At 32.2% G+C, this 24,125-nt stretch overlaps 2 protein-coding genes across 5 annotated transcripts in view; one reads left to right on the forward strand and one right to left on the reverse strand.

The window, feature by feature from the left end:
* Positions 1 to 378: 378 nt before the first annotated feature.
* LOC134687381 (chromatin assembly factor 1 subunit B-like) lies at positions 379 to 19,693 on the reverse strand. 3 transcript variants are annotated; one of them, XM_063547638.1, is made up of 13 exons: positions 19,606 to 19,693; positions 17,887 to 18,009; positions 17,407 to 17,512; positions 16,111 to 16,137; positions 15,586 to 15,697; positions 9,289 to 9,392; positions 8,255 to 8,351; positions 6,809 to 7,081; positions 6,340 to 6,446; positions 4,803 to 4,857; positions 3,575 to 3,700; positions 1,545 to 1,701; positions 379 to 733 (listed from the first exon to the last, which is right to left on the reverse strand). In XM_063547638.1, exons 2-13 carry the CDS (start codon positions 18,007 to 18,009, stop codon positions 446 to 448), a joined length of 1,575 nt encoding a protein of 524 aa, XP_063403708.1. In that variant the 5' UTR covers positions 19,606 to 19,693; the 3' UTR covers positions 379 to 445. The 3 variants fall into 3 exon arrangements, with proteins under 3 accessions (XP_063403708.1, XP_063403706.1, XP_063403707.1); XM_063547636.1 differs by lacking the exon at positions 19,606 to 19,693 and adding an exon at positions 19,259 to 19,468; XM_063547637.1 differs by lacking the exon at positions 19,606 to 19,693 and adding an exon at positions 19,387 to 19,462.
* The window catches only part of LOC134687380 (DNA polymerase theta-like), a 33,552-nt gene continuing 28,904 nt past the window's right edge, over positions 19,478 to 24,125 (forward strand). The window contains exons 1-2 of one of the 2 annotated variants that reach the window (XM_063547635.1): positions 19,478 to 19,522; positions 22,967 to 23,104. In XM_063547635.1, coding sequence (XP_063403705.1) covers positions 23,025 to 23,104 — 80 coding nt within the window. In that variant the 5' untranslated portion in view covers positions 19,478 to 19,522; positions 22,967 to 23,024. Of the gene's footprint in view, positions 19,523 to 19,669; positions 19,750 to 22,966; positions 23,105 to 24,125 lie in introns of those variants that run through there. The other variant, XM_063547634.1, reaches the window with a different exon arrangement.

The following is a 24,125-nucleotide window of genomic DNA, read 5'->3' on the forward strand; positions in this document are numbered from 1 at the left end:
ATCACAAACAATCATACTGTTAGTTATGCAAGGAACTCTACCACTGGTAGGTGAAAACAAGTGAGAGCTACTGCTCACTAATGATACCCCATCTGACATTACACTGTATAGCTGACTCACTTAAACCCTGTAACCATCAGAAATTGTTGTAATATAGTTCCTGAGGAAGATACAAAAAATATTAATGGGACAAACATTCAGACTGATGGATGTGGATGGACAGACTAAAAGACAAAGGTAAATCAGTATACTCCCACTTCTTTTTTTTTTAAAGTGGTGGTATAATAAACTAGTTTATAGTCCAAAGCCTCAAGCAAAGGTGAATTGAAAACATCAAACAGAAACTATAATTTGATTAAGTACTAAATCAAAACACTATAAAAATATACATACATTTTTATTTCATTGTTATAAATACATTAAAGTGACATTCTATATGATTTTTCTAAGATTTATTTGATGACAATGTTATTAACTGAATACGTCTAGATTTCTGGTTTCCTGCTGCTGATTTTATCGTAAGTCCTGTAGATGGAGCTGCAGGGGTTTTCTTATTTGCACTATTTTTGTCTGCCTCTGCTGATTGATTTTTTTCACTTGCGGGTTTATCTGATTGGTCAGTTTTTGTTCCCTTAGTTACAGGACTTGCAGCCAACTGAACATCATCAATGCTTGTTTCTAAGACAAGTTTCATATCTTCACTGTCTGTATCCATGACAACTGGTTCCTCACTCTAAAAAAGAAAAAAAAGAAGATATCAACAACTATATCAAAAGCGAGACCAAAAATAAGCTTAATAAATGTATTTAAAATCATTATCTTATGCTGTAATGTACTTTAATTTTCATTCTACTGACGTATCATAGATACCAGGACTGAATTTAGTAACCACGCCAGATGCACGTTTCGTCTACAAAAGATTCATCAGTGATGGTCGAATACAAAAAAGTTAAAAAGGCCAAATAAAGTAAGAATTGAAAGAACTGAGAAATACTGCCATTACTTGAAGGCTAGAATATGTTTTCATATTCTTTATTCTTATTTGTGTTGACTATGAAGGATACATTTGGCTTTAACTGATTGGAAACATCTACCCAGACTGACTCAAAATAAGGTGTTTGAATAATGCAATATAAACTGTCACATCAGATAGTTTACCTTGTAGAGTTCAAATTTACATAACAATCGCTACCAAATGATGCAGAGAATATGTGAATTAATTAAAAAGTCCAAAGTAATGTTTTAGACCCTTTACCAGATGAATGTTGTCACTACATTTTTGAATTTTTCATATTCTCCATCTATGTGATGAAAATTTTGTTTGCACCATACTGGACTTTAAAGTCATACCAACATAATAGTATTTCCACTTCACACAGTGTTCATGTCAGAAATGGCTAAAGATTTCATCTGGGATTTGTTTGTTCAAAGATGTCATGACAATTAGTTTGTAAAAAAATGTCCGTGCATTTATTACAGTTTTTAAAATAATTTTATTAAATAGACATTTTGACAAATATAAAGTTTAAAAGATCAATAATTACCTTGGAACTAACAGAGGATGCTGAAGGACTACTTGTTTTCTCAATAATTTCTTTAACAGGTTCAATATATGGGACACCAAGTTCCTCTTTGTCAAATGTTACTATGGTACAATATCCATCTGTAGAACTCACAATGAGAAACTGTCCATCTGGGGACCTGAAATGGTAAAAAAAAAGGTCATCTGCCAAAATCAGGAGAAGCTGTTCTTGGAACGGCTTTTAATTTGTCAAAAATTTATCTCTAGAACAATTCACAAGGCAATATCAGGATACAATACTGTAGAAACTGCAAACAAAGCTCACAAAATAAACCACAAGTCCTAAAATATAGCAATTGCAAGTCTGTTGATTTGAATGGGGATTGTATCTCTTCCTATAAAAAGGTATACACAGACGTGCTCCTTATATGGGTCACTCTTCTGGAATGTCAAATATATTGATGGGGTTCTGTTTCACAGAGGTAATATACCAATGTGTAGACATTTATATATGACATAATGTCAATGGGTCATAAATGTTCATCTTCTGTACAGATGAATTTCCAAATTGGCTCTGATCTATACTAGTCAACAAAAGAAACGATACACGACTTTGGAATAAAATTGATCAAAAAGTATTAAACTTAAAACAAAATGAGATACACTATTTTAAAAAGCTTTTATTTGCAATCTATGCACTTCTAAAAATGAATATCAAAATCTGTCGAAAAGTAACTAAATTCCATGTAAATGATCGTAGGGGGGGCAAATTATGTTTGCAAAAAGTTGGATAAAAATTGACTCACAATTTTGTAAGTACTGAATAAATTTTCAAATTTGTTTAAAAATATTCAATATGCTAATCAAGTTATGTTTATATTGTAACTCATGAGTTGAAATATAGTTTTTTTAATATTTGGTAAAAAAAAAGTGTTTTTTGAATCTCAAAAAATGCAAAAAATGCAAAAAAAAAGTTTTTTGGTCGCAAATCAATGCTTAAGTTTTGAAAACAACATACTATAAATTTGGAACCTTTCGGAGTAGTTTAAAGATTGTTACTGTTTTTTTAATTTCACTTTACACATACTGTCTATGGTAAGTCAGTTGATAATGTATACATTTTAACGATTTCTTATAGGGCCTAACTTTGATTTACAAATAAACGAAGAAACAGTATGATTTTTAAAAAAGAATTGATGGCAAACATTGTCTTTACCTTTAAATGAGAGGTTGGCATCAATATTTCGAACTTCTGTTTTGAAAATTGTCGTTTTATGTAAATTTTGGCAAAAAATTAAAATTTCGCCCAAATGACATCATGAAAGCAAAAAAAAAAAATTTTCAACGGATTTATATTTCCATGGTCATTAAGTATTACTACCTTCAATATTGGTCCTATAAACCGAAAACCTAATCTTTAACTTGAAAAAGAAGACATGTATCGTTTCTTTTGTTGACTAGTATATATAACAAATAATCCAAATAATCCCATGCGGTTTACATCTAAATAAGATGTCATGATAGCTACACAGCCAATTTTGCATAGGTACTATTTTTGTACTTAAAATATGTAGTACTGAAAATTTACTTTTGATATTTAGTACTATTTCTTTACTTTAAAATCATTGTACTATTTACGTACCTGTATTTTACAGTACTTGATTTGTACATAAAATTTTGGTACATCAATAATATCAAAGCAATCACAATATTCCATGTTTAAAATCATAATTTTAAGAGATTTGAAATAGACATACTATCAAAATGCTGAAAATGTAACGTTGTAACCAAAAATATGTAGTACTTAAATTACAAATCAAGTACTGTAAAATACAGGTACCTAAATATTACAATAATTTTAGAGTAACACAATAGTACTGAATATGAAAAGTAGATTTCCAGCACTACAGGTTTTTGGTACAGACATAGTACCTATGCAAAATTGGCTGTGTAGGAAATATATATGTAATGGCTGACCCTGCCTGGGATCTTTTGTGAATTTTGAGATGCCCCCTCTCTTTCCCCTAAATACAAATTTTTACATTATCTTACCATGCCAAATCACTAATTTGATGATAGTGTATATTAGTCACATGAGCAAATGGCATCTGTTGTTGTGTATCATAGAACAATACTGAGTCTTCTGTTCCTACAGCAAACACTGTTCTGTATGGCAAACTGTCAAGAAAAGATACATATTGATTCAAGATTATATAAAATGATTTAACACACAATTCATTTACAGGAAATGGACTTTTCCATAAATATTACAAGTCTATACCATATTTACATTGAAACTTTTTACACCTAAAACTTAATTGTAATCATCATATTGCAAATCAGGTGTTCATTTTGTCATCTGTATCAACATATTAAATATACTTCAAAAGCACTGGTTGAAAAGTTCATGAGTTATTGCACTGAACTTGTTGGCAGCCACCAACCATCCTGTTTTTCTTTATCAATAACAAGATTTTTCCTTTTTCCTGTGGAAAAATTTTGTGTTAACAAATCGTTAAAAAGTTATAATTAATATAAAGACTTGTTTTGACTGTGTTCTGTATATGATACCAATTCAAATTTTCTTGTATTCCTTTTGAAACTTTCACATATCTACAAGAGTGGCAGGTTCAATGTAAGGCTGAAGAGTCATGTGATGTTGCGCAATGCAGATCAGAATAATGCATTAATCAAATCTCTTTCATTAAATTGGTTTATCTTATAAATGTGACATACCATATTAAACAAGTGAAACTGCGAGCTACTGCTCACTGATACCCCCGCCACAAGTGGATAATATTAATAGTGTAAAAATATGCAAGTGTTTGGTAAACAGGAAGTTGTCAAGTGATGAATCTGAAAGGCATCACACGATATAGCTGACTTATATAAATCCTGAAACCAAATTTCAGAAATCCTTGTATTGTAGTTCCTGAGAAAATTGTGACAAAAATTTTCAACTTGGCTATCATGTGTAAAATCATACAAGTGTTCGGTAAACAGGAAGTTGTCAAGTGATCAATCTGAAAACGCATCACACGGTATAGCTGACTTAGATAAACCCTGAAACCAAATTTTAGAAATCCTTGTATTGTAGTTCCCGAGAAAAATGCGACGAAAAATATTCATGGGATGGACTGACTGACGGACGGACAGACAGACAGAGGTAAAACAGTATACCCCCCTTTTTTAAAGCGGGGGTATAATTAAAGCTGAATAATTACATCTCTAAACTAAAGCATCTTCGGTTTCTTCAAGCTGACTAAGTCATTATAATTACCTAAACATTGTTGAATATTTCTCCCATTCCTTCAAATTGTTATTGTTGGTCTGATCTGAAAAGGAAAATAATTGAATAAGCTACTAACATCAATAATCATTAATTATGGTTTCTGTTCATTAAATAACGTCTTTTTGATCAAGTTAAGCCATTTCAATCTGATTTTTTTAGTATGTCTTTATGTTGTAATGTGCATTACTGGTTCAGGTTAATGTGAAGGTTGGCACCTGTTAAAATATCTAAACCCTCTGCATTAGTTTGCACATGACATAAGTCAGGAGCCTGTTAAGTGGTTGTCGTTTGTTGGTGTGTTTTTCGTTTTGTGTCCATTTATAGCTTGTTGTTCAGTGTGAGCCAAGGCTCTGTGTTGAAAGCTTTACTTTGACCTATAATTGATTACTTTTACACATTGTGACTAAGATGGTGAGTTGTTTCATATGCACTCATACCACATCTGATTTGCAAGATAAATTTATCAAGTTATTTCGTTGCATGCCAGTAGTATTTAAGTCACTGCTAAATACAATCAATTAAAAGCCAAATGGCATCATTAAGTTTCTGAGTCCAATTGTAACACCCGCTATGTATACTTTTTAAGAACTGATAATAAAACTGTTTTCTTCTAGAAAATATTTTCTTTATTCTCCATCAGGTTTTTTGTTAAAAATAAACAGATATTCATGGCACTAACTTTGCTTTATTTCCCAACTATGGATTCAATAATATTCTAGGGATATCAATTTACATGGATTTTGTTGGTATTAGTGAACCACAAAGGAGTATGTTCGATAAGGTCCTAAAATGGCCCCCTTTCTTAGCGTAAATTTCAAATTCCGATTTATTGACTAATATCACGATAAATTATAGCTAATACATTGACGGGGTAGAATATAAGCCATTTTGATAAAAAATTTACGTTTCTGCGTTTCATTATGATGTCCCAAGTTGTACTCATATTGATTTTTCACGAAAAAATCAATGAAAATGGATAAATTTCCAAAGATTATAGACAGGAAACATAGAGTGCATATGTCGACAACAAAGATCTTTTAAAATATTTAAATGTTTGTGAAGACATTTAACATGTCTCATTTGAATATTAAGCTTGTTGACGATCCTTTATTTGGTTGAAATCCAGCTGATTTTGTAAAATTTCACCAAAATGGGATGTAAAATTCAACGTGTTAGAATTAAACTTTGACAAAAACAGCTCTGTTTAGCTTTCTCACATGTCTTCAAGCAACTTAAAACAATTATTGTCTTGTAACCTTGAACTTTATAATTGGGGCCAAATATGGCACTTACCAAACTTACTCCTTTAAATATTCAATGCAGTTCTAATGTGCTTCTGGGTTGTATGAAGATTTTGACAAAACCATGAAATCAAAAATCCATGAAGATGCAGGATTTCCTCAATCCAGGAAAATAAATGAATCAACAGTATTCCTAGATTTTATTTCTTTCCCTTACCCCTTTTTGACTTTATAAAGACAATATCTATCCACAAATTACAGAATAGAAATCTACACATGAATACCTTCTGATCCAGATTCTTGTCGACTTATCTTTTTCAACTCAAATTTTTGCGGACAGCACCGCACACAAACAGTTACTTTATTTGGACTAGGTAAATATACAGAAGGTCTGAAAGAAATAAAATAATTACATATCAGTATGCCGAACTTCTATTGCCTTGAATCTGTGACGCTGGTTTAAATTTGAGTGCCCTACATAATTTATAACAATGAATTTTATGAATATGCTCTTCTTACTAAGCAATATTTCACCAAAAGATCTTTTCATAATTTTTCTTTGTTCATGTTTGTTCAATTTAAAATTGATAAGAGATTTTATTTCAAATGTGAATTTTTGTGAAAATTGAAGAGTGAATGAAGATTAAAATGTGAATTTCTTAATCCAAATGTAACTTCTTTGATTAGTACCTTATCAAATAAATTGTTTGGTATACAACATGTACAGAATTCCTATAAATTGTCCATACTTACTTGGTGAGCAATTGTCGTGAAAACATATATGTAGAATTAATCAATTTGTCACCACATTCAATGCATCCAGCTGGAACAATCAGAATTTCTCCATCTTGTGTGAAAGTCAACCGACGAAAGAATGATCTCATTGTATCATCGTGGAACATTTTGAAAGACTTGGGCTTAATTTCTGATGGGCTGTCTGGTGACTGTGTTGCTGGTTGAGGTAAAGACATCTTTGAAACAGTATGTAAACACTTATCATTGCTAAGATTAAAAATTCTCAAAGACCTGAAAAATAACAATTTTAATAAAACATCGATTGTTAGGTTTATCTTTATTGGATGACCGCACCAATTTTCATACCATAGATTTACAAATGCTGTCGAAGCTTAAAATACAATATAATTATCTCAATTCATAACACTATCTTTTGCTGTAGTTCTTAACTACAGAGGTTTCACTTGTCCACTCTTTTTTTGCATGTACTTCTAATTTTCGGATGAGTGGTGAGGATCCAAGTAGTTGATTTTATATATTTTAAAGGAATAAAAGTAGATGTTTCAACTGCTTTAAAGACATTTTACACCCCCTCCCCCCCCCCCCCCCCCCCCACATTTTTAGCTTGCCAAATTATTTTTTATTATATATATGGTTAATAGATTTTTTCAGTATACATTATCCATGTTATCTATATATACTTCATTTTAAAGATTAATGCCTCCCTTTAAAAAATCATCAGTCACTGTCAGTCCCATGTGAAGGTGTTAATTGAAGACATTAAACAAAAATTGTATAAGGAAAAAATTATTTTGAAAATAATGCAATACATTTTTCTGAATTCTTATCACCCATCAACAGGTTTACTTCTTAGTTTGTGAGTTTACAATGACAACTGCTTCACACACATACAGTAATAATGTTTAAGAATATGTTAAGAATTTTAGAAAGTGCAATTTACTATTAAAATATCGAACTCCAATGAATCAATCACCATTCATATCATTTTTATAGTTTATGGCAGATGAACATTAATAAATGAATACATCATGTACATGAAATTCTGAATTTAACAAAAATAAAACATATAATTATTGATCTAATCGCATTTATAAAATCATTGTGAACAATTTTTTTCAATTACTTATGATTTGCTACCCGAAAACTAGATTACCGTAGACTTTTTTGGCAATACATTTTGGAATTTGAGGTCCCCACTGCTCCTTAACTTCCTACTTTTTTTTTTAGCCTTTTAAACTTTTTTTGATATGGGCTTCACTGATGAGTCTTTGGGAGATGAATATCATCAGAAATTGAATGGCATAAGCAAATACCCCTCCTTTCCATTTTATATTTTGGAAATCTGAAATCTACCATAGTAAAAAAACCTTGAAACAGATTTTGATGATCACTTCGAGGTTTTGAAATTCAGAGTTCTGCATGATATATTTACTTTTACCTTACCTATCTGTACTTAGTGTAGCAACAAATTCATTTGAAGGATCAAAAGCTACTCCTTGTACAAAACTTTTATGTTCATTAAACAGTGCCACCTTTTCACCTGAAAGTAAATAGTATAAGATATATATTTTCAATGCTACTAAGGGGAGTAGAGTAAATGTGGAAATTGCAGTCATGGAAGGTTCTATATTTTCAAAAGAACAAGTACTAGTGTATTAAGATGCAAAATAGACAGTAGGTACAAGACAAAGGTTACCCTTACCATTCATCTCTTTCTTCTTCAGTTTGCTTTTAGAAAACCATGCATGCATGGTTTAATTTACTGTTCAAGTTGTGCAAACTGATGTTATGAGTTTTTTTAATAAATAAACATTTTGAATTTACATTGTATCATAGATCAAATTTATTCACTTGTGTTAATATGTGTTATATCTTTTGAATGAGTAAAGCCATTTCAATTGATATTTTAAAGTGTTTTTCTATGTTGTGATGTTAAACTATTGTTTCACAATCATACCACATCTTTTTTATAGTAGTTGTCGTTTGTTGATGTGGTGCAAAAGTGTTTCACAGTTTTCATATATATTAGACCATTTGTTTTCCCGTTTGAATGGTTTTACACTAGTGATTTTTTGGGCCCTTTTAAATAGGTTGCTCCCTTTTGAAGACCATAATTTGACCTATAATGGTTTACTTTTACACATTGTGAATTTGAAGGAGAGGTGTCTCATTGGCACTCATATCACATCTTCTTATATCTATATGCAGAAATTAAAAAAATATATATGTAAAATCAATGATTCTTTCTTTCTCCTATAACACTTTAAGTTCAACGTTTTCTACATAAGAAAATGAGTGTACCAATTCAGGAATATGGCAGTTGTGATTTTCTTTGAGCATTTGCTTTTGCCATTTGCTTAGGGACTTTCCCATTAGGATTTTCCTCAGAGTTCTGAATTTTTGTTATTTCACTTTTTACACAATCTACATGCAGAAATTAATGTATATTACATAATTAGCATTGGAGGATTACATACCTTTAACTATGTCCCACACTATAGCTGTATTATCAACAGAACCAGAAATCATTCTTTTCCCATCAGCTGACCAGCACAAATCATAAACATCCTCTAAGTGACCTCTGAAATAAAAAAACACAGAGACACAGCTTTTAATGTTCTGACAGATATGCTAGATAATCAACTTATGTACTGTTATACCACTGTTCCAAGTTAGGTGAGGGTTGGGATCCCGCTAACATGTTTAACCCCGCCACATTATTTGTGTATGTGCCTGTCCCAAGTCAGGAGCCTGTAATTCAGTGGTTGTCGTTTGTTTATGTGTTAAATATTTGTTTTTCGTTCATTTTTTTTACATAAATAAGGTCGTTAGTTTTCTCGTTTGAATTGTTATACATTGTCTTATGGGGGCCTTTTATAGCTGACTATGCGGTATGGGCTTTGCTCATTGTTGAAGGCCATACGGTGACCTATATTTGTTAATGTTTGTATCATTTTGGTCTTTTGTGGATAGCTGTCTCATGGGCAATCATACCACATATTCTTTTTTATATTAGTGTGGAAATATCTAAATATGTAAACTTTGCAAAACATTTAGAAAGTTAATGTACCATGACTGAAGATGTTAATTATAAATCACAGTACACTTATCATACCAATAACAAACCAAATATCAATAAGCTGTGATTAGAAGTTGATGGGTTTTTATGTTGGAGAAAGCTGGATTGCCAGGAAAGAACCACCAACCTCAGTAGGAGAACTTACAATCTCAATCAAATAACATTGGAGTCTACTGCACCTGAGAAGTGTGAGATTCAAATTCACAACCCCAGAATGACAGGCTAGAAATACAGTACTAAGGCCACTCTGTCAACGAGGCCCCAAATGTTTAGACCATACACGTCTGATACTTTTGATCACACATTTTGGTCAATATAATGGAATGTTATGTAATTGTCATACAAGTGAGAGGTTAAGCTATGAAACCAGGTGCAATCTGTACACAATGTGGTCTAAAATAGCAACCAATATCAGAATATGAAGTCAGATACAAAAAAAAATAATCTTTCTTTATATTTCAAATAAAGGATTTCGTCCCATTTTTTTTGGCTTATCGACAAAATAAAGAAAAGTCACATAATTTCTCCAAGTTTGATTTTGATTTACACAACACATTCAGTATTTCACATGTGTTGCCGAAAAATTTAATCTTTAATATTCTGACAACTTTTTCACTTGATTTAGGATAACCTTTTAACAATATTGTCTGATAAATCCAAAAGAAATAGAATTTGTGGCCATGTACAAGAATTATGGACATTTCAAGGCGAGATAACTCGTGCTAATTTTCTATCCTGGTTCCCAATTTGTTCTCATCGTCTGGTGACCAGTAGATAAGAAAAGATAACTCCCCATAACAAACACCCCACCAATAGATGTCGATTTGCCGTTAGGCATATTGCGTAATTAATGATATTAGCAATTACACGATAATTCCAGAAGCAATAGATTTTAGAAGGGATCCCCGCTATGACTTTTAAAACTCTAGGTCAGCCAAATAAAGGTTAATGATCCTTGATTTTAGAAGTAATATCCAAAGCAGATATATCCATTATAAATTATCTGTTGATTTTGTAAATATGAACAAGGAGGTTATAGGATACAGACCATTCTCTTATATTGTATTTGAAAAGTAACGGTGTAAAACAAAGTTGTAAAATAGAGAACTTGAAGCTGTAAGATCCTGTAAAGTCTGATTTTACGTCATCAAAACGTCATCTTTTTAAAATTACCTAATACAATATGTTTCAAGTATCCATTTCTTTAAAAAAGAAGAGTAAGCATGGACAAATATCCAAACGTTCAAAATATTTGAATAAAATAAACAAAAGCTCTGTTATTCGACTTTTGACGATGCAAATTTAAGCATGGAGGCAATTTGGGTACCCCTCATTACAGAATCATTGATGGTTTGGTGGGTAGTTCAGACCAATTTTTCTTTGAGGGGCCCGCTCCCCCCTAAAACCGCCTCTGAATCCATAGGCATATTATAACCAAATATACACGGAACAGAAATTTAATACATTTTGTAAACGGAGAACCAGTAATGACCGCAAATAAACAAAAATCCTGACACAAAATTGTTGCGATTTAGGAAAGATTGTAAACCTCCTGTGGGTTTATTGGTCAAGTGTCCGTTCTGTCCGGTGGAAAATTTTGAGCATGTTCAAAACTTTGAACGGACGTCCAACGGATAAAATCTCCGTTGGACGTCTGTTAGGCGTCCGTTTTGTACGGTACTTGTCCGTTTCGTTTCAGTTTTGTATCCGTTACGTGTCCGTTATACATCCGTTTGAGGTCTGGCAGATAAATTCATCAACGGACTTCTAACGGACATCTAACGGATAAAACGGATGTTGAACGAATGTGAAACGGACTTCTACCGGACGTATAACGGACAAAAGGGATGATGAACGGATCTAAAACGAATAAATGCAAATTGAAAATTTCTCGTCAGAACTGCTAATTAGATTTCTTAAAGTTCATGAATTCTTATTATTCATATAAGGTCCAAGACCACAATTGTCGTCACTTGATTTTCGAATATAGTCCCTAGTGTTGATAGTGGGTTACTTGCCATTTATTTCAAGTTATACCCCTTTCAAATTTATTTCTCCATGTTTAATGCCTCAAATTTCATGTTGGGAGCTGAAATTACACTATCGGACAAAATCGATCTTAGAGTAAGGGCACATCTTCACAATCAAGCGGCAGTTAATATGGTCAGACACTGCCCTTTAGCTGCAGTTTGAAGAACCAACCAAAACTAGTTACACAGAACATTTTCAATATTAATGCGATTTACGATGTACATGTATGATTATTGTCACCTTTAATTTTTTCGTATATCTTTTTTATCCGGTACGCTTCCGTTAGGTGTCCGTTTTATGCGATACTCGTCCGTTCGATGTACGTTCTGTCCGTTACGTCTCCGTTTCTCGTCCGTTGTATATCCGTTGCGTGTCCGTTGTGTATTCGTTAGGCGTCCGTTTTAGTTTGTCAGTACATCAACGGACGTCAGACGGATTACAGTTTTGTCAACGGACAAATTTTATTTTCATCCGTTAGGCGTCCGTTCGTCTATCCGGTAAGGTGTGACTGAGGCTTAAGCAAATACACGGAAAGAATTCAAAACAGAAACAAAATATCTAATAGCGCAAAACATTTGTCAATGAGGAATGTCATGACACACGAAAGTCAGGTGCTCGTTTAGTTCACTCGTTTTTTATTGTTTGTTTAATCAATTTTTGAAAATATTCGTTCATATTTCAACGTTTCTAAATTTATTTTCACTTAATAAAATACGTTTTTTTTTATGTATAACCCTCTGTATATTCTTATGTGTAGAAATAAGAATGCCCTTATACAAAAGAATATAGAACAACAAATATAAATAAGTATGGTTATATCGCCAGAATAAGAGATATACAAGAAAGAAAAAAAATGAAATATGAAAAGAATATTTTCAAATAAAACTTAACCACAAAAAAAGAAGAAAAAAAGGGGGGGGGGGGGGGGGGGGGGGGGGGGCACTCAATAAGAACCTGTGTGTGAAATACTTTATTTTCAATATAATACTTCCATGATAAGATAAAATAGCAACATATGGTATTAATTTGGAATACAGCACTGGAAAGGATTTGTCGTGGCCCCATGGGACGCTTATATACTATGTAAATATTGACACATTTGTGTTTATATGGCAGTTAGGCCTTTTTTTTTTAATTAGTTGGTTTACGGACAACTAGTGTCAAAGGTTAGGGTCGGAGGAGGTAAAAAAAATAAAAATAAAATAGCAATCTTAGATTTTTTTTTTGTTCACGTATAACTGTTCTGAAAAATTTGAGTCGGAGGAAAAAAAAATGCTGTTCATTCATGACATTACAGGGGTTGAGGGGGAGAAATAGTTTAGCTCTTATCTTGATATGCTTTGCATTTGATGGATGGATGGTCAATTGTTGTTTAAGGTTCATCATAACCTTTTGGCTAAAATGGCCGTATTTACACCCCAAATTTTACTCTGAGTACAGACTAACCTATACACCTGCAACAGTTTTAAGGGATGGCAGGAAATAGATATATAAATTTTAAATGAATTTTATTTTTCAGAAAATTATTAACTTTTCTAGATTTTGCTATCCATTTTTTTTCGTTCCTGCAGAAGATGCAAAAATTAACTAAGTAGTGAAAACGATTGACAAGCTCCCCTCATATAATCAATGTTGTGAGTAGTATTGATTTAAATGGACAATAGATGGACAATAGACACCTGTAAACAATAGGTGATTTAACAGGTTTAAACTGTGTAACTGAGTGGACCGTATCAAATGAAACTTGAGTGTTTGTTTATTTTGCTATCTTCTGCAGACTGGAAAAAAATGCACATCAAAATGCAGGTAAGTTTTTCATTTTCTGAAACGTAGACTTCATATAACTTTTATATATCTAGTTCCTGCCATGCCTTAAAACTTTCCTAAATGTACCAGTTTGTCTGTACTCATAGTAATTTTTGAGGTGTAAACACGGCCATATTTTTCAATTCCTTATGATGAACCTTAATGTCTAGTGGCTAATCAGATGCATAATTAGGATGAGAATATGATAATGAGAAATGAAATGCTAAACTGACACACTGAGCCAGAATTTAAATGTGCTAGCTCACAAGGTAACAGTTCCCCCAAAGATATGTTACCTTACCCAAACACATTATTCTGACTCCTTTAATAATTGCAATTGCAGCGTGCTTGGCGAATATGGCATCGCCGATTGTTTGCTTAGGTTTGCATTTGATAAAAGATAAAAGTGCTCTCAGTACGTTGACCATCAAAGTTAATATTCAACTGAAAGTAGATGAAGCCGTCAGACTCCATGGTCCTCCCTCGTTGGGTTTTTGAATTCGTCTGCGTCATTTCGAAGCTTTTCAAAATACGCCGTTCACTACAAACGCTTTATTGAAACAGACAAAACGTTTTGGAACGCCTCGGATTTTTTTATTCACAGCACTGGAAAAATCGGGTCGGCGGAATAAAAAACAACACGAAATCAAAATTTTAATTTTATTTCACTTTTAAACAAAATCGGGTCGGCGGATCCGTAAACTAACTAATTAAAAAAAAAAAGGCCTTAAGATCATGGAAGTACAAAATGTATTATATAATACTTCCATATTTAGATCGATTATTATGGAGCTTTTCTGAAAAACGTTTTTCGATGCATTTTGCCATTTTCATTCATTGTTTATGTTTTGGATAACATTAACATTTCACGTTGGCATCCATATTCTATTTCAATTAAATTTTTCAGATTATGTAACCATTTTTTTTTAATCAATACAATCATTGTGTATTCAATTAATTGATAACAAATTAATGCTATTGTTACTTGAAACTACATAAGTTTATTTAGACAAAGCCTTTTTTAGAAAAAAAAATTCCTTTTCTGTACTCTTCTCAAAGATGTCGACAGAACCACACAACTTAACTTTGATGTACTTTAAAGACATCTTTGTTATAACAGAAATTAATGTATTGCTTAAAAATTAACTAGATATTTTAAATAATGGATGTAAAAAAAAGGAAATTCACATCATAAAATGGAGAATTCAACTTATAACACCAACCACAATTCGTCTTTGAATACGGTCAATCCTAGTTGTTTGAATATACGTTGTAGATCGTTGTATAACAAATAAATATGAAGTTCCACTTTTAAAAGCATAGGGACACCAGTAAACATTATTTTAAAATGATGATTTTTATACCATTTGATAGAAAAACTTTTTGCCAATATTGTATAAGGTATTAATTTAATTTACAATAAAAAATGAATTAAATATGATTTTTTTAGTAGACATGTATACCTCGTATTTGCTATATATTCAACCAGAAGATGACCCAACGTTCAACACGATGAGGACACCAGTAAATTTCAAGATAAAATGAATTTTATTACACCATTTTAAAGCTAGAAAAATGGTGCAATCTTTATAACTTGTTAATTTTATATGATATCTATAGTATAGGAAAAGTAATCGTTTATCTAACTAGTGGTCATAATTCCCCGTAGACAATAACGTTAAAAAAAATTCAATGGTAACTGCTCTCTGTGGGATAGTTGATAAGGCCATCCAGCTGAGCTGTCCGCAATTCTTGTGTATGCTACTTAAACATTACAACATTTTATTTCTTGAATAATCTTTTTAGAGGTCAATAAATCTCTTAGGGTGATTGAACAAGAGGCAGAAACTATTTATACCTTAACATTTTGAATGGTGTCCAATTTTCTTTGTTATCTTCTTCATCTTCATTAAATATATTATTTTGTGGCACAGGGACGTCACTTAACTTCCAAAACACAATTACACTGTCTGAAAAATAATGATTAAATTATATTTTAATTAGCATTATTCAAGTATAAACATAAATACAGAATCATGCAAAATCTACTTTGATGTTGATTCAGAGTTCTTAAATAAGAACTTCAGTGTTTACAATTAAAGCATTTTCAAATTTGGCTACAAAATGTACTGCAAGATATTGCTCACCAATCATACCTTTTATAAAATTTGTTTTACTAAAATTTCATATAGATGTGAATGACCTTTTAAAGTATCAAAAATCAATAAAAAAAAATTAACAATTGGATATTTTTTTTGTTGCATTATTTTTTAAGGAACAACTGAATCAATGAAATTTGCATATTATTTCATTTTCTCAAATGTTTAACTTTTAGTTTTTACTACTTATAACTGTAGAATATATGTAGTTAAAATCTACCTACCATCTCCTGCTGTGGCCAGCACTTCTCCTGTAATAAAACAAGTGAACATTAACTAATTACCATATTTTCTAAGTAAATATATGAATATTTAAATATTAATGATATTTGTGAAAAACTCCAATGCCTGTAATACATACCTGTCAACTCACCCGTTTTTTGCGGGTGACACCCGTTATTTTCACCTCTCACCCGGGAGTTTTTCTTTACCCGGCGGGTCCCGGGAATTTCTAACATTACCCGTTTCACCCGGAATTCTGACCGGAATTGTTTCCGGTATTTAGAAGTAATACGACCTTCGGTTTTATCGGTCTTTTTCGATAACCAAAAGTCAAAATGGAGGACTGTTTACCTGAGCTACGTAACAATATTTTCAACAAGCTACAAGATGAGTTCAGTGACTCTCAGTTGACCCCATAAGATGAACTTCCACTTTGCACTTCCCCTGAAACTGACATTGGTACATTTTGGGGAGGAATGTCCAAGTTGCATGACATTTTTCTTTACAAGCCAAGATTTTTTGTTTTGTCAAAACTTGCTAAAACATTACTGGTTTTGCCAAACAGCAATGCAGACAGTGAGAGGGCATTTTCTTAAGTAAAGGAAATAGCTACAGAGTTTAGGGCTGATCTTAATAAGGATACACTGTGTGCTCTTCTTTCCTGAAAAATGAATACACATTTGCATTGCTATGAACTGAAACCAAGTGCAGTTCTTTTAAAGAATGCCAAGTCTGCTACTATGGAATATAACAATAGTCTGAAATAAACTTGTATACATGTTCTAGCTGTTTCATATACATATTGACTATATAAATTATATGTAAACATATTTTTGTTCTTCAATTGAGCCCGCAAAATGTCGTACGCGTTATGACCTGAGATTTTTTTTCTCAATGCAGGTCATGACCTGACTTTTCATTTTCAGAGGTTGACAGGTATGGTAATAGAAGATTTGCAAGTTAAAGGCCTGGAATTTTAACAATATAATAAGTAGATTATAGAAGTATATTAAAACTCCTTTGAATAAATTTCAGGACAGAGACTCACAAAACAGCTGGTGTCACTAGTAGATGGGTACACATCTATCAACTGAAACATGTTAAATATGCAAATCTTAACATTCTTCATCATTTGTTTTTGAATAATACCATATTTCTTTGGCATTTAGTAATAACTATGTTTTGATTTATATAACTTATAAATACTAGTAATATTTTGTTATAATATGTATGATATATATTTCTGACAGACCTTTTTTACAACAGAAAACATAAATATTAAGATGTAAAAGTCTTACCATCTGGGGAAAATCTGCAGACATTGACAGATTTTGTGTGTCTTTTTAAGTTAGATATAAATTCCACTGTCCCTTTACCATCATCACCAACTTTGATTTCCCATATCTGTTCAAATAAATTCAATTAAATACATATGTAACCAAAATATATAAAAGAAGATGTGGTATGTTTGCCAATGAGACAACTATCCGATTACATTTGTATATGCATGTGTTGCCATTCACTAAGCATAATCATAATTTAAAGCTGTGGAAAACTGGAAGTAGGTGTCTGACCAACCCAAAACACACACAGGCACTATAACTTATCAAACAAAATTGCCTGTCTACAAAGTTTCTAGTTCTGAATTACAGTCAGTGTGTATTTAACACATGTTAATTAGTAGAAATGAACACAAAAACATAGTGTTTTCGAAATTTTACCAGTTATCTACATTCTAACAGCTGAAAAAGTAATTTTCTTATACTCATGATACTTACACGTATGAACTTGTCTACACCAGTTGTAGCAATTCTTTTGACTTTTCTATTACCAGGTTGGAAATCTACACTATATATTGGATCTCTTTCATGCCAAGATATTTCTGGAGTTGTTACTTTCATCTGAAATACAACATTTTAACTTGTTTTATTTTATTTATTTTCTATAAAGAGTATTAATTTTATACATATTATAAATTGGTTCCATTGCCCCTTTAATTGATATAATAGGAAGTTATTAGGATAAAAGCGATTACATTTTTTAACATGTCTGTTTCCATATCCTATCTTTATTAACTACAGCTATGACCTGATGGTGAATTCAGCTACCGCAGTGTCGAGTTTCGTCAATATGTATGTTCCTGCTGTCAATGAAGATTTCATGGCTATTTCTGTTGGGAAAAATTGCTTCAGCATTTAAATTATCACAGCACACAATTAAGATCTATAGCTTTTACAGTTTTCACATAAAACTTAATTTACGACGCTTTGTAAAAAATCCTGATTTTGTTTGGAAATGATTTCCTACAATTACCAAAGAAACATCACTTCCGGTGAATATAAAATTTAAAATCGATTAAAATTTGACAGACCTGAATTTCTGGATAATGTATTGTAAATTGAATGTTTTGGAAATTTGGATCTATTAAATTTTATTGGATTTTAAATTTTATATTCACCAGAAGTGAAGTTTCGTTGGTAATTGTGGGAAATCATTTCCAAACAAAATAAATATTTCCCCACTTCAAATGGAATCTGATCTTATTTAATCCTTTTTTTTTTTTATTTCTGGAAATATTTTACATCAATAAGAACAAAAAAGGTAGGACTTTGTAACTACATAAAAATTTCTAACTGGCAATGAAAATTTCTTGTCAAAATTAGGTGTCAAAGTTCCCCTAAAATTTGCTCTCAAACATCAGACGTAAAAAAAGGCTTCAGCGTGATGACGTCGTAGGAAGGCGTCCCAGAAAAAATTAAAACAGCCTTGCCAGACGTCATAATTATTTGGACTACCTCAAGATATTTTACGGGAACCTGTGTAATGTCCTCTAATGTTGGAAAAATAGCAATAAGGTGTATCACGACATGCATAATAACGCAATTTTAAAAATAAACAAAATTTTTAAATGCGGTGACCCTGCAGATAGGGTGGACTTCCTGAAGAAGAAGAATAAGGCAATGTAAGGATATTTTGACATAATATCACGATAAATATAAACCAATTGGAAGCACAAGATGACCGTATGACACCTCAGGTAAAGGGCATAATTCCTATCCTAATGAATAGTTATTTTGGCAGCATATTAATTTTAAAACAAAAATCATTGAAATAAACATAATTTTTTTTTTTTTGACTGGGGTTACTTACAGTGTTATTTTGGATCTTTCAATATTTTTTCTGGCCCTTTCAGAGTTTTGACATTTTTTTATAAATGATAACGTTAATTCGAAGTGTTCTAGTGTATTGAAATTTTGCTTTGGTCACTGTAATGGCACCTTCTTGTGTTTTTATTTACTTCTTTGTGGTACACAGCTTTATAAATTTGGCGGTAGTTTAGTCTTAATCAGTTTAGCGCTTGATTTCCGTTTCTAATAAACAATTAAACAGGATTGCAGTACAAGATTATAGTGGGTAAATATTAATCGAATTGAGTACTGGTTGTTAAATTGCATTGATCAGAGGTTATAGATTGCCAAAAACATGAAAATACATACATAATATTGCTCTATTAAATTCCGGAATTGTGTGTCCGTACTTGAGCCGAAGTTTAGAAATCAAGCATAATTTTGACGTTGATGAAAGCGGAAATTTCGAAAGACTTTTGAAGTCAACAAAGTTTTTCAGGCTGCAAAACTAGTGTTAGTTAACATTGGAAATTTCTAATGTCCCTAAATTCGACATTTATTTGATACTTTTAAAGAAACAGTACACTTGTATCTTTTCCCCCATAGAATTTAAGATGTAACATTGACCAAATTATTTATGACTGTTTACATCACAAATATGTGGAATTCTAGTTACTTCGGCTCCATGCACAGGAGGTTGAAATCCTATCAATGAGGGTCTATAAATATGTCAACTCGACTATCACAGTAGAGCTTCTCTCGTAGAGAGTATATGTCAACTCGACTATCACAGTAGAGCTTCTCTCGTAGAGAGAAGCGAGAGAAGCTCTACTGTGATAGTCGAGTTGACATATTTATAGACCCTCATTGATAGGATTTCAACCTCCTGTGCTCCATGTAAATCAACTACTGGTCCAATCGGCACCATGTAAATCAACTACTGGTCCAATCGGCACAGGGTAAATCATCGTCTTCTCAAATTCGAACCGGGTTAGTCAATTCAGACCCGAGTCAGATAGAAAAATGTATAAAATGAGATACACATTACCTGTGAATAGGGAAGAGGTCTGTATGATTTTATTTTTTATTTAAAAATGAAATGGAAATACTGTAACGTTTCCCATTTTGGTTCTGTTGTTAGGGATTTAGTTGTGAAGTTATTTAAGGCCTAAAAAAAATGTTGTGTTTCCGGTCTGACACCCGACCGACCGTCCTTCAGACCCCTGACTCAAAAGTTTTTAAAGCTGATGTGGGAAAAAAAATAATTTGTATCCCTACGGACCGTTTTTTCTGAAAGAAAATAAAAAATTCTAAGTCCCTCGATCTTTTATTCGCCCCAAAAGAAAACAATGCTAATTTTAAAGTCATAAGAAACCTCAAATAAAAAAAAAATAATGCATATGTTTTTTATAACTCAATGGATAGTTTTCATTATAAAACTTATGTACATATACTTTTTTCTGAAGAAAATTCTTTAATTTATTCATATTTAGGAGAAGTTAACTTATTTGAATTGCTTCCTTCCAGCAAGCAATTCCCCCGACATATTTTCCGTATGCAAGGTGACCTCAGTGTGACCCATCTCGTAAAAATCCGGTGACCACAATACGCATGGATGTCCTTAAAATAAACTATTATCTGAATTTACATGTTAAACACATGCTCAATTTCCATGCTTTTTTGTTTATTTTTTGTCAATTGTTGACAAACAGGTGACAATCGTTAAACTTCGGCTTCAGAACACGAACTTTAATTACCTGCCATATTTTCACAACAACACTGACAGATTAAAAAAAAAATTGACGATTATACGAAATTTACACGAAAAAAATGATAAATTCGAGCATAGAAGACTAACAATGACTAAGTTTATGATGTTTGTATGCATTGGTTCAAGAATTGGAAGAACATTATTTTTCATCGGTCACTCGTTTCTTATGACTTTAAACTCGAGGCTTATTTTTAGAATGTACTGGAAAGTGGAATCTTCTTGGCTAATTATATATCGGGAGCATGCTCAGTAGTTATTTTCGTTTGTCAGTGTTTGAACATGGCAACACAACGCGTCCTTTTCAATGTTCAACGCAGAAAGTGTGGCTATTTCGTGGAGAAAAAAATATTTCTAGATTTTACAGAAAGGACCACCTTTTTTGACAATAGCAATGAAATTCATCCAATGTCAAGTAAGACGATACACCTGCACAATGTGACCTTTCATCTGGAAATATAGTTTCGTATACAAAATTCCACTTCTTTCAGGTTTACACTTTCAGTATTAATGGTTACAATTTACAATTAAAAAATGTTAGGCTAGGTCTTGATTCATTTACGTCCATAAATTAAGAGTGAAACACAAAAAGTCGGAATACGGAAATTTTTATACTTTCTAGTCGCACATATTCCAAATGGCGCATCGTGGTTTACTTGTACTGTACACACGCGAATAACATTAAACGAAATCGATCTTGGGGAGATTTCACTAGGTTTCAACTTGACTATTATGGCTTTATCATTGGAGGGTTCATCTTTCATTGATATTCAGGTACACTATTAAGATGCAATGACACAAGTTTTACCAAATCCGAAACAAAGCGGACATTGGATCAAAGGCTGATTTTTATGCAAATTACTAAGTCAACACTAGATTGTTTATTTTATTTCTAAATAATACAAAGAGTTGTCAAGAATACATTATAACATTGACAACACATGATGTTTCTGTTTACTTGGCCAAACCTCATTCAACATCGTATCCCAACTCTGGAAAAAAAATGTCATGAAATCCTATAGTACTGCATAGTCTGCACCCCTTCCATCAATTTCATTCCCTGGGTAAAAAACTGAGGATTATACACCCCTTTCTACGGTATACAGTAGAAACATGAAATAATCTTGAAAATTGTCAAATGAACAAAGTGTCCATGAAACCAAGACAGCAATGAAGCATAATATTATAAAAAAAAAATCCCTACCTACCGTCCCTTCAAAATTTCAAGGGGGTGATTGGAAAACATTATTTTTTTTAGGCCTAAGTAAAGTTATGAGGTAATATTCAATGTAAATAAAGAAACATTCCCATCAGGTAGCGTTTTTTTCATATCAAACAATTATTAAAAATGAATTAGTATTGAGTTCCTTCCTATTTTATACTAATTTGGGTACTCTGTGCAATTTGGGTACCGTTACGTTAGACTGATAAATATATATTTCACTCAAAGTTTCATACAACATGTACAAACAAGACCGTAAAAAAGGAAGTACATTGTAGATTTCTGCGCAGATGTGGGAATTCAAAACAGGACATAAAAATTTTTGAACGATTTTGAGTTCATTAGTACAATGAAAATTTCGGGAAATTTTCCTGATTTAATAAAAAAAAAAATTTTTATTGATTTTTCTACTGTTATTGGGGACTTTGTGCCCATATAAGTGTTGGTGAATGAAAATTTATAGGAAAGAGAAAAAAAAAATGATGCAAAAAAAAAAATGCTTTTAAAAGTTGCATCCAAATCATAAATTGGTGGAAATGTCAATGAACATGATGAATGTTACAAAGAGAAAACATTTTTGCTGTAATTCCCAAGAGAATTTGATTAAGTTAGCTTTACTGCAACTACTCTAATAGTAAAACATACTGGTATACGTACATTCAATTAGATTAGACATGAACATAATACCATATATTTTGACCATAACAATACATGTATAACAATGGTTTACATACTTCTAGGTTTATACATCAAAATGAAAAGAAATGGATTCAGTTGACAGTGTTCTGGAGTGCTACCATGGCAACAGGACATATTCAGACATCAAGAAGAAGACTGGGCAGAATTCCTGTTACTTCAACAGCACAAAGGAAAAACATGTAAACATATAATAACATTATATATGTGCTGTCTTGTCTACAAAAAAAATTAATAGAAGACATATATTCATTGTACTGTTTTACAAATCTTCAAGAATGAGGGGGATAGGACCTTTATCGGGACTCCGGGATCAGGTGTTTTTAAGCTTGGGATTTTGGGATTTACCCTTTCGGGATCGGGGAATTCTTTTTTGGAATTTTCAGGACCTCAGGATTTCGTTTTTTTTAGTCTGGGATTTCGTGATTTCGTGATTTTAAGTTCAGGATTTCAGGATCAGTACCCCTCCTACCCTCCCTCAAGAATCTGTGGTAATAGATAGTTATTTTTTTCCCTTGCAAATTTTTAACAACACAGCATGTGTACATACATGTATGCATGTAAAATTCATGATCTAGTACTGGTAGTACCTAATCTATTTACACTCTCATTACTTCATCACTAATTTAAACTACTATTAGACTGTAGGGCCACATCACATATTTCTAACATTTGCAACTAAATAAAACATTTCATTTGTGCGGCGTTTTACGTTTCCGCAAATTGGCATTACTTTTCCGGAAAAAAAAGATGACGTTTCCGGAAAAAAAAGTTTAAGTTTCCGAAAATAAATATCTTACTTTTCCGGAAAAAAAGTAACTATTCCGCAAAAAATAAATTATTACTTTTCCACAAATAATTATGGAATACCTGTTGATCGAAAGCAGATCCATAATAAAAAAAAGAAAGGAAGTCGATCGTCTCCTCTTCATATTTCCGAACGGGTACTTTTACAGTTAGAGTTCACATCTTTATGTAAGATGTTGTTTTCAGTTTCAATAACTCATCGACACAGACAAAAGTGTTAGGATGGCTTGCGTCACGTATTCTGCTCTTTCGGGTGGGCATGAAAAGACTCGACACCATTTGTTGTTCTCTTTTGGTCGGGGTAAGGAGGTGATACCCAAATGGTTTGTGGAAATCTAGAATTGCTATCTTTAAAAAAAAACCTCCAAAATGTAATCCGCAAACTTTATGCATCTA

The sequence above is a fragment of the Mytilus trossulus genome, chromosome 10 (genome assembly GCF_036588685.1).
Source record: "Mytilus trossulus isolate FHL-02 chromosome 10, PNRI_Mtr1.1.1.hap1, whole genome shotgun sequence".
Classification (NCBI taxonomy): Eukaryota; Metazoa; Mollusca; class Bivalvia; order Mytilida; family Mytilidae; genus Mytilus; species Mytilus trossulus.